The 10,786-nt window shown below is 46.8% G+C and overlaps 1 protein-coding gene across 1 annotated transcript in view; it reads right to left on the bottom strand.

The window, feature by feature from the left end:
* Nucleotides 1–264: 264 nt before the first annotated feature.
* Nucleotides 265–10,786, bottom strand: part of SLC1A4 (solute carrier family 1 member 4) — a 29,765-nt gene continuing 19,243 nt past the window's right edge. The window contains exons 5-8 of the mRNA XM_043468898.1: nt 7,056–7,289; nt 5,533–5,727; nt 5,099–5,233; nt 265–3,082 (exon numbers count right to left, since the gene is read on the bottom strand). Coding sequence (XP_043324833.1) covers nt 2,854–3,082; nt 5,099–5,233; nt 5,533–5,727; nt 7,056–7,289 — 793 coding nt within the window. The 3' untranslated portion in view covers nt 265–2,853. The remainder of the gene's footprint in view (nt 3,083–5,098; nt 5,234–5,532; nt 5,728–7,055; nt 7,290–10,786) is intronic.

Here is a 10,786-nt window from a genome sequence, read left to right as displayed (position 1 = left end):
CCAAACCACTCACTGTTTCAAGGGCCCTGCTAGTGTTGAGTGGGAGGAGCCCAGGAGCCCGGAGCTCACCACCACAAGCCACATCAGTGATGGTTCTGCAGCAGCTCTGCCACCTGAGTGGCCTGCCCTGCTACCGGGGGTCATGCTGGCTAAATGTAGCTAGAAAAACAACCCTTCAATTTGTCACCCACAGGCCATCCCCCAGAAGAACTCCACCAGTCAATGCAACTTCAAAACACAAGAAAAAAATAAAGGAACATCGGATTCTAGTAGAAATGCTGTATTCATTTTGAAGACTGCTATGTTTTAAGGCAAGTGTCACATATTGAAAACAGAGATGAACAGCATTACGACATGTTAGAGCGGGGGACACATCATCAGACAATGAGAGGGTGGCATTTTCCCTCAGCTGGGTCACCCCCAGTCTGATTCCTCTTTCGGACAGAAAAACAGGGAGAAATCAGGGAGAGGGGAGCGATCATCAGAGGGGTTTTACATGGAAGCACCCTTCCCTAGGCCACGTGCTCCCCACACTGCACTGCCAGGTCCTGGAGAGAGTATGTGCAGCCCCTGGGTCAGACTGTCCATGTTTTGTGAAATTCACCTTTAGAAACAGGAAAATCAGGATGCCAAAGCCACACAACTTGCAGTTAATTCACCTCTGTCCAAAAATTCTAACTTGTTTGGACTGGAGCTAAAATGCACAAACACACATGTAGATATAGATGCTAAACACACATATACCCCCCACATGCTACACATATGTGTGTACACACATAGTTACATAGATGTGGAAGAGGGAAAAATAAGATCTAGCAAAGCCTGAAAAATAATGAATGTTCACTTGCAGTCTGGAATCCAGCCATATGATTATTTCTCCTTTAAAAACAGAAGGCATCAACAATAAGCCAGAGGGTAAAGGCTTCCGTGTACTGCACTCCTGGTTCACAGGAGTGACTTAGCTTGTTTTAAAGAGGGCTAGAGGGAGCAGGGCCTGCCCACTGGCTGGGTCTTCCCTGTGCCCCTTGGCTCTTCCCCACCACTTCTGCTCAGGCCCATGCCCCATAATCTTAAAATAGGGGAGCTTCACTGTCTCTGTCCCTCCCCCTATTCTAGCTGTGATGGGACATGCATCATAATGGTGTGCTCCCCTTCTGCAGGGCCTGGGTGATAGCAACAGAGAAAACAGGGGAATGAGCAAGGCTGAAAGTTTGGGAGCTTGAATAATGGCCAGCGTGTGGTGGCAGAAACGTGCCTGGGTCTGGGAGTCACTGGGAGGCCAGGGACCCACAAGTGGCCTGGGAGGTTAATTTACAAAAAGATGAAGGACAACAGGAAGAGGCTGCATTTGATGCTCACAAGAAACTGCCAAGAGGACAAGTGACGTGACAACAGTTGCTCCTCCACAAAAAACAAAGCCCTGCTCATAAAAGCTGTCCTCCCCAGGAGAAGGAGCCTTCTGGAGAACTTAGGTATCACTTAGGTAACAGTGAGGAAGGTACGGGGTTAAGTGTTAGCACTTAATAGCCACGATGCGAAATGGTCATTTTCCACAGATTCACTCAGTTTGCCTCACCAGATTCCTCTGAGGTAGGTAAAAGGCAGGTGACATCAGCCCCATTTTACTGATGGGGTAAAGTGAGGCCCCAGGACTTGCTGTAGGTCACCCCACACATACACACCAACTACAGCGAAACAGCAGTCTTGTGCCTTTTAGGTCTTCCTTCCCTGCCCCTGGCAACACTGGTTCTCTCTATAAAGCCCCCTCTCCAAGGTTCAACCTGAGTCAGTAGGTATCAGGCAGACCATTTGGCTGATAATTTTAAACTCTGATGTGCTGGAGGAAAGGGAAACCAAGTCTATCCAAATCAGCCAAAGCCAGGACATCTGGCTTCACCCCAGTGAAGGGTGGGTTTGTAGTATTTTTTAAAAAAATTTGTTTTGCTTTAAGGGAGGGTCTAGTAGGATTGAAATCTATTGCTAAACCAGTCAGGGCCCTGAATGTAATGACCATATCACACCTCCCCAGAGGCGGAGGCCCCTCTGTGGCCTGTTGCCAAATCAGAGTGGAGGTGGTTAATGCCACAGTGTTGGCAGAGGTCCAGGTCACGAAAGCAGAAAACTTCCCAGGGCTGGGGCCAGATTGGGGACATTAATATATGTGTGTGTGTGTGTGTGTGTGTGAGTGTGTGTCCTTACCCGTTGGACTGCTTCCCTTTCCCCTGCAGGCTGCACTCCCCCTCCTTTCTTTGACCTCAGAATGTACTTGTTTACTTAATGCCGTTAAGCAGAGACACCAGCAGTGCTAACACCATGGAGTATTTCTAACTTGATGGGCACACAGCGCCTCCAGCCCAGTGACCCAGAAGCCAGCCATGCCTAGTCAGAGACTCTTAACACCCGAGTCCCAGCTCAGAGAATTCCAGCCAAGGATACGAATTTGGGAATTTTTCCAATTATTCTGGCTCACAAGGTGACAGATGACTGCCACCCGCCCAGGTCTGTCCAGGAAGTATCCAAATGCTGAACTTTCCTGGGTGTAATGCAATAACATGTGCATCTTCCAAGCTTTAACTGCCAGGTCTCTGTGAGCCTGTAACTCCCAACCCTGGCAGTTCAAGGGTCTGTTTCCAGACAGAGCCGGGGTGCGCACACTTGACCTGGACATGGTCGAGTGTCAGATGTCCGAGTGTCTTGGTCCAGAACCCCAATGTCTGAGAAGTAACCGTCAAACCGGTGGCTGGGCCAATACATTGCTCGGGAGGCGAAAAGTCAGTGAGGGCGGTGCCAGGGCCAGGTGGCCAGACTGATGGGGTGGGCACCCCCAGTGGGTGAGCTGGAAGCCCAGCCCCATCACAGAACCGACTCCTTGGACTCTGGGGTGCTGGCTGCTGGGCCGGCGGGGTTTGGGTGTGTCACCAGGGGCGACGTCTCCTCCTCCGACTTGCAGTTAGGGATGGCCTCCACTTTGACCTCGCTCAGCTCCTGCTCCCCTCTCTTCATCGCCTTCTGATTCAGGTGGTGGAGGATGCCCGCACCCAGGGCGTCGCCCTCCACGTTCACCACGGTGGTGGTGCGGTCCCTGCAGGGGGAGAACAGGCAGGCGTTACAGTCGATGCCGCGTGGAGCCAGCAGGGGGCGGACGTCACTGCGGGCTGAGGTACCAGGAGGCTGTGACGTGACCCTGAGGGAGAGCAAGCCAAGGGCGTGCGGTGCCGCTTGACGCTAAACTGATTTTCTCCAAATATTTTTCATTCTTATGAAACTAACAGACCCACTTATTGTAGAAAAGTTGGGAAGAAGAGAAGTATAAAGGAAAAAACAAAAGTCACTCCCCCTCGTCCTCTGCACCCCTGAGTGAACCAGTAGTGACATCTGGATCTGTTTCCTTCCAGAAATCTCCCTATGTGTGCGCTTCATGTGTGAGACACCGTCGTGTAAAAGTTATAAGTAACTGCGATGACGAGGGCTTCCCTGGTGGCTCAGATGGTAAGGAATCTGCCTGCAATGCAGAAGACCTGGATTTGATCCCTGGGTTGGGAAGATCCCCTGGAGAAGGGAATGACAATCCACTCCAGTATTCTTGCCTGGAGAATCCCCATGGACAGAGGAGCCTGGCAAGCTACAGCCCATGGGGTTGCAGAGTCAGACATGACTGAGCGACTAAGTACCCACACAAAACTGGGGTGATGGTGCAGATTTGGCCCTGGGTTCAGCTTCCCTCCCACTCACCTTTATCCTGTGGGAACCTCCCTCCCGGTTTCATGTCTACACTGCATCTCTACTGAACTGCAACCTTCATGTGCTTCCCATGGCTGTTGGCAAATACTATCTCACAGAGAACAGCACTGCCCTTTCCAGAAGCTTTGTCTTCCCAGAGCCCAACAACCAGCACCCCTCCCTGGGGCTCAGAGGAAGTATCATGCTCATTCTGAAGAAGGAGGGAAAATAGGAACTTGCCTGAGGTGCTGGAGAAGCTGAGGGTTGTAGAGTCAGAGGTTGTGCGTGGTGGGGGTCTCATTTGGACAGCCCGCTTGGTGCCAGACCTCCCTCGTCCTGACCAAGCACACCCCTTAAACGCCTGACTTCCCCATGGAGGGGAGCTGGTGAGGAAGGAGGCGGGGCCTCTGACACTCTGCCCTGGTCCCTCTTACTCACCATCACAGGGACTGAGTCCCTCCGATGTGCTGTCTGAACACTGTGCATCTCCAAAAGCACTTTTCACCCCCAAGGAGCTCAAGGAATTCTGAGAAGTCCCTTCAAGTTTCCGGGGCTTAAAAATAAGGTTGGAACCCAGCACTCCTAACCATGATGGGCAGATCCACCAGCCCAGGGCCAGGCTCTAGTGGTCAGCATATCCATACCCGGCTCTGACCAGCCTGGCCGGGAGTGTCTTCCCCAGTGCTGCCTGAACATGCTTCCGTGTGATGTGCATGTGCTAACTCGCTTAGTCTCCACTACAGCTCTGCTATAGGGCTCTGTTCTTATCCCCTTTTGACAGACTGGCAGACTAAATCACAGACAGTTCATATCACACAACTAGTAAATGATATGAACCCAGGCTCCAGGGCTCATTTCTTTTTTTTTTTTTTTTCAGGGCTCATTTCTTATTCACATGCTCTACCTACTGTCCAACATCAGTTCCTCACTGACCTTCCCTATGATACAGGTATTGTTTGTATCTGAGAAAAGTGTCATGGGACTCAAGGAAGCAACAATTAGAAACTGTTCTGTGTCTTTACAGGAGCCCTGGTGATGGTTACCCAGATCACAGCTCCTTTCTAACTCCGCCCCTGAGCACAAGCCCAGGCACCTGCATTAGCAGCGCTCATCTTTTCTCCCCTCACAGAAATCACTCCTTGGACATTCCAGGCCAAGGACAATCATTCCCGAAGATTCACTGCTCCAATGGTTATGACCCCTATGCAGCCAACAATCTCCATAGACACTTGGGCCTCTGACTTTCCTGAATGTTCTAAGCAAGTTCTCAGTAATGGCATGTTTTAAGTTTCTCTGCATGCCCTGGGCCAGTGCCAAGCTCCTAGGGAGCTCAAAACAGACTTTCTTTTATTCAGTGCCCTTAGGACTTGCTACTTACACAATCCAGTCCACAGCCAGGATCAGAGAGAGGTCATGAGTGGGAAGCCCGATGGCCTCCAGGATAATGGCAATGGTGAGGACCCCTCCAGCGGGCACGCCTGCTGCTCCAACACTGGATGCCGTGGCAGTCACTCTAGGGGATGGGACAGCAGGATCAGCCATGAGCCCGGAGCACCAAGGGGACACAGAGACATGCAGAACATGGCAGCCATGGCTTGGAACTGAAAACCACACAACCCTAGTCTGTCGGCTGCACCCTTGAGAGAGGGTCCACTTTCTTCAAGTAATGAATTCATGCTGTCCTCATTTACAAATGAGACACCCAAGTCATGGTAAGATTGGATTCATGAAGTTTTTCAAAGGAAATCGCAACAAAAAAAATTTCAAACTTTAAACCAGGCCTAAACATGAAGGAAAGAATATAGAACTTACAGAATGGTGAAAATCTGTCCAGCTCTCAGCTCCACGTTGTTGAGCTGGGCAATGAACACTGCAGCCACGCACTGGAAGATGGCTGCGCCATCCATGTTCACAGTGGCCCCGATGGGGAGAATGAACCGGCTGATCCTCTTGTCTACACCATTGTTTTCTTCAATGCACTTCATCATAGAGGGAAGGGTTGCCGAGCTGGGAAATGCAAACAACCAAATAAGAGAATAGCCCTTCGTGACCAGGCTAACCTATTACTCAGCTCAGACCCAGGAACAGAACCATTAGCACCATCCTAGGTTATGGCACTCTCCCCTTGAAATAAAAGAAAAATCAGAATTGTTGCAGAGTCATACATGGGGTTTTGTCAATTGCTTTCCCAAAGTGTTAAAAACTGGGCTTTCTAGACTTATGGTATTTTTCACCTGGATACACCTGTTCCAGATTTCCCAAGAACCACACATTGTCTCACAGTGCAAAATATTCTCAAGAGAACAAAGAACTATTTACTCTCCTCTCTTGAACATGTTCCCCTCCAAAAAGTAAAAGGCAAACTATGTTTTTTCTTCTAGGCCAAGAAGCAGAAATGGCTCTGACAGGACTTCCCTGGTGGTCCAATGGTTAAGGCTCTGTGCTTCCACTGCAGGGGATGTGAGTTCAATCCCTGGTCAGGGAAGTTCCGCATGCCGTGGGAGTGTGGCCAAAAAAAGAGAAAAAAAAATGGCTCTGAAAGTTTGGAAAGAGGAACTGCATCCCAAGATAATGAAGAATAGGACCCGCTCCCTCCAGTGGATTCTGCAGACTCTGCAGCGTGTGGCTGGCATAGCTGAAATAGGCTGGTTTCTGCCAAAGCCGGAGAAACTTACCTCCTTCATTCCTCCCACACCACAACCCTGTCATAGACACTACAGGGCAGGATGGTGGGATACATGCAGTAGAGGGGCAAAAACTAAATGTGTGAATCAAACAATGTGCCACCATCCTTTGAAAGTTTTCTTTGTATTTGGAAAGCCCAGTGTTTTTCTGGAAGAATATCAGCCATGACAAGGTCCATCTTTTGTGCTAAATTAGATCCCACAATATTGTGGACTGCTAGAGAGCTGAGCACACACCCCTCACCAGGATGCCTTATGCCTTGCTCTTATTTCCTAATTCACCCATCCAAAGGGAGAACTGAGCAGGTATCATTCTAGAAACTTTCCTGCAATGCGTTTTGAGTCAAGTGGTTGTCTCCTTTCACTCAGGCTGAGGTCTAGTTAGGGTGAGGACCCCCGGGTGGGTAAAATTATGATCTAACTGACCTCTAAGAAGCAAGAAGGAGAAGGGAATGAGGCAATCTCTCATTCTGGCAATCCTAAAAATCTACTTCCCTAAGAGCTATGGGGCTGGCAGTGCAAAAAAATCAGATGAAACCAATTTAGAGTTTTCAAGAAATTAAAATTTGTCAAAATGCTAGTTGTGCATCCACCACGGGCTCCTCTGGTTCCAAGCTCAAGGGCAGCCAAGGGCACCTGAAAACCACTCACCTGGAGCAGGTGGCAAACGCTGTTGCAAACGGTGTGAGGAGGCCCAGGAGGAACCTAAATGGGTTTTTTCTCGTGAAGACAAAATAAATAAGTGGCAGAACAATTCCTCCGTGAATAAAATGGCCCAATATAGACGTGAAGATGTATTTCCCCAGGCTGGTCACCAGCATGATGATGTCCTTCATTTCAACAATCTTGCTTCCAACCAGGAACATGATGCCCACAGGTACGTACCTAGGATGTGAGCACAGGGCACAGGTAAGCAAGGGTGAGGATGTTGGGGCTGAGAGATGCAGGCCCTTCCTGACATGGGATTTGTGGACTCTCAACTAGGTGGTCTTCATCTCTCCTGGGATGACCCTGAGAAATAGAAAAGGATGGGGGTATGCTGTGCCTATTTTACAGGCCATGAAACTGAGTAAAATTAACATGATCACTCATCGTGGGTGTGCAGTTAGGACGAGGACCCAGACTTCTTTCCCCTTGGATATTGTATGTTCTTAACAGCTGGATGCTACCAACCACGTGGGCTCCCAAGTGGGAGGAATTCTTTGAGATTAAAGCCTCTGCAACTGTGGGCTTGACTTTCAGCTTTGCTCAGGCTTGCTCTGAGAACTCAGAAACACGAAAGACTAACACCTATTAAATTTTGTAGAATTATTGTGATACAGAATTGAGCCAAAGCTGGGACTTTTGTGAAGTTTCAAAATCTCTGTGGATTGGAAAACATGATTCCGTGGGAAAAAGTCACTAACAATGACCTTCTGGGAACACTCTTGGAGCGTGAAGATTTTTTTTGATGGCTGGGTGGGAGGAAGGAAGGGAGGAAATGAACTATGGGAGCTACAAAGGACAAAAGTCTGTTGTTTTGAGCTTAACTGAGGATGAATTTTAAAAGTATTAAAAAGCAGAAACATTGCTGACAAAGGTCCATCTAGTCAAAGCTATGGTTTTTCCAGTAGTCATGTATGGATGTGAGAGCTGGACCATAAAGAAGGCTGATCACCAAAGAATTGGTGCTTTTGAACTGTGGTATTGGAGAAGACTCTTGAGAGCTCCTTGGACTACAAGGAGATCCAACCAGTCAATCCTGAAGGAAATCAGTCCTGAACATTCATTGGAGGGACTGATGCTGAAGCTCCAATACTCTGACCACCTGATGTGAAGAACTGACTCATTGGACTGACTGGTTTGAACTGGCTCATTGAACTGACTCCCTGATGCTGGGAAAGACTGAAGGCAGGAGGAGAAGGGGACAACAGAGGATGAGATGGTTGGATGGCATCACTGACTTGTTGGACATGAGTTTGAGTAAGCTCTGGGAGTTAATGATGGACAGCGAATCCTGGCATGCTGCAGTCCATGGGGTCGCAGAGTTGGACATGACTGAGCGACTGGACTGAGCTGAAGATGAATTTTATAACTATTGACTTCATTTATAAATTTTAATTATATAGATAATAATGTCACACAGTTAAAATTTCAAAGGGTACAACAGGATGTGATCTACCTGCCACCTCTGTCCTCCCAAGTACCAGGTTTCCTTTCAAGGATAGAGAGCCACTGTCACTGGTTTCTTGAGACTTCTTCCCAGAGGTATTATAAGAAGTATTATTATTTTTAAATGCTATAGTAATACACAAATACATTCTCCTTTCAAAAAATTAAAACATGATAGCTAAGACCAAAATCTTTAGGCCCTGTCCTCAAGCCAGCCCCCTCCTCCGGTAACCAGTCCCACTTCCTATTCTTTTAGATACATGTGTTTAAATCTGCATTTTTTTTTTTAAACTCCCTGTTATGTCTTTGAGAACTTTTCATATCAATACATAGACATCTACCTCATTCTGGTCTTTTTTTTTTTTTATCATGGTAAAGTATGCATAACATAAAACTGACCATATTAACCATTTTAAGTGTACAGTTTGGTGACATTAAGTATATTCAAAGTATTGTGCAACTACCACCACTGTCCATCTCCAGAACTTTCTCATCATTGCAAACAGAAACTCTGTATTTAATAAACAATAACCCCATGTTCCCCTCACTGCTGCTTTCAGAGACCACTGTTCTACTTTCAGTCTCTATGATCTTGACTATTCAAGGTACCCTCATAAATGGAATAATACAATTTTAGCTTCTCTGTGTCTGGCTTATTTCACTTGTGGTTTCCCTGGTGGCTCAGACAGTAAAGAATCAGCCTGCAATGCAGGAGCCCCGGGTTTGATCCCTGGGTCAGAAAGATCCCCTGAAGGAGAGCATGGCAACCCATTCATGACTTGAAGGTTCCTCTATATTGCAGCACTTTGCAGAATGTCATTCCTTCTTAAGGCTGAATAATATTCCATTGTATGCATATCCCACATTTTCCTTATCCATTCAATTTGTCAATGGACACTTGGGTTGATTCCACCTTTATCTCATTCTTTAAAAATAGCATCCTCAGAACTACACTATAGATTATTTGCATTGCCCTGCTGATGAGCATTTGCATTATTCCCAGGTTTTCATCACCACACAGAACACTGCCAACAGGCCTCTTTGTGCCCACATGCCTATATTCTCCAGGTAGAGACACCATGAAGTGGGGCTACTGAGTCATGGGGTGTGTTTTAAAGTTTAGTAGATCCTGACAAATCGTTCTCCAATGTGGCTGTTCTAATTCATGTTCCCAATGGCTTCTAGGAGAATAATCCTTTCCCTGCACCACTGGTTCTCATCCAATGATGATTTTGTCCCCAGGGGACATTAAGTAATATTTGGAGACAGTTTTGGTTGTCACAGCTTTGGCAGGGGTGCTCCTGGAACCTAAGGGCTAGAGGTGAAGGATATAGCAAAATATACTACGGTGCACAGGACAACCGCCAGCAACAAAGAATGTCAACAGTGCTGCTAATAAAGGGTACATTGTACAGCACAATAGCCAAAACACTGGAAAGATAGCCAGTACTTTATAGTAACCATAAATGGAATATAATCTATAAAGACTTTGAATCACCATGCTGTATACCCGAAACTAATATAACATCATAAATCAACTATTAGTGATTAAGTGAAAGTCACTCAGTCGTGCCCAACTCTTTGCAACCCCATGGACTATTCTTCAGACCAGAATACTGGAGTGGGTAAGCTGTTTCCTTCTCCAGGGGATCTTCCCAACCCAGGGATCAAACCCAGGTCTCTTGCTTTGCAGGCGGATTCTTTACCAGTTGAGCCACCCCGGAAGCCCTAAATCAACTAAATCAACTATATCTCAATAAAAAAGAAACAGGTTTTTATTGTTGAAAGTGGGAAATGCAGAAAAATGAAAATAAAAATTCCTGAAATTCCAAAGGAAAAAAAAATAGTGCTGCTGTTGAGAAATCTTAACTTCACTCTTATCAGTGCCTGATAGAACCAAGCTTTTCATTTCCCTGATTTCTAATAAGTTGGCCATCCCTTAAAACGTTTATTGGTCATTCAGGTTTCCTCTTCTATGCATTGCCTGCTCATTTCCTTTGTTCATTTTCTAAGAGTTTATTCAGTCTTTTTTTTCTTTTTCAGTAGTCAGGGCTCTTTATATTAGTTCTTCTCAAACTATCTTTGGTGAAAGACTGGTTCATTTCTACCTAGTTGGTCATGGACCAGTATTCTTAGAAAAGACACACACACACACACACACAAAATAGAACAATGATCATGGCTTGGATGCTGAAGTATATGAAACTGCTATAAAAGATTTTTAACACTTA

This window comes from Cervus canadensis, chromosome 5 (assembly GCF_019320065.1).
Source record: "Cervus canadensis isolate Bull #8, Minnesota chromosome 5, ASM1932006v1, whole genome shotgun sequence".
Lineage (NCBI taxonomy): Eukaryota > Metazoa > Chordata > Mammalia > Artiodactyla > Cervidae > Cervus > Cervus canadensis.
Note: the sequence above shows the minus strand (reverse complement) of the source record. Positions and strands in the feature narration are given on the sequence as shown.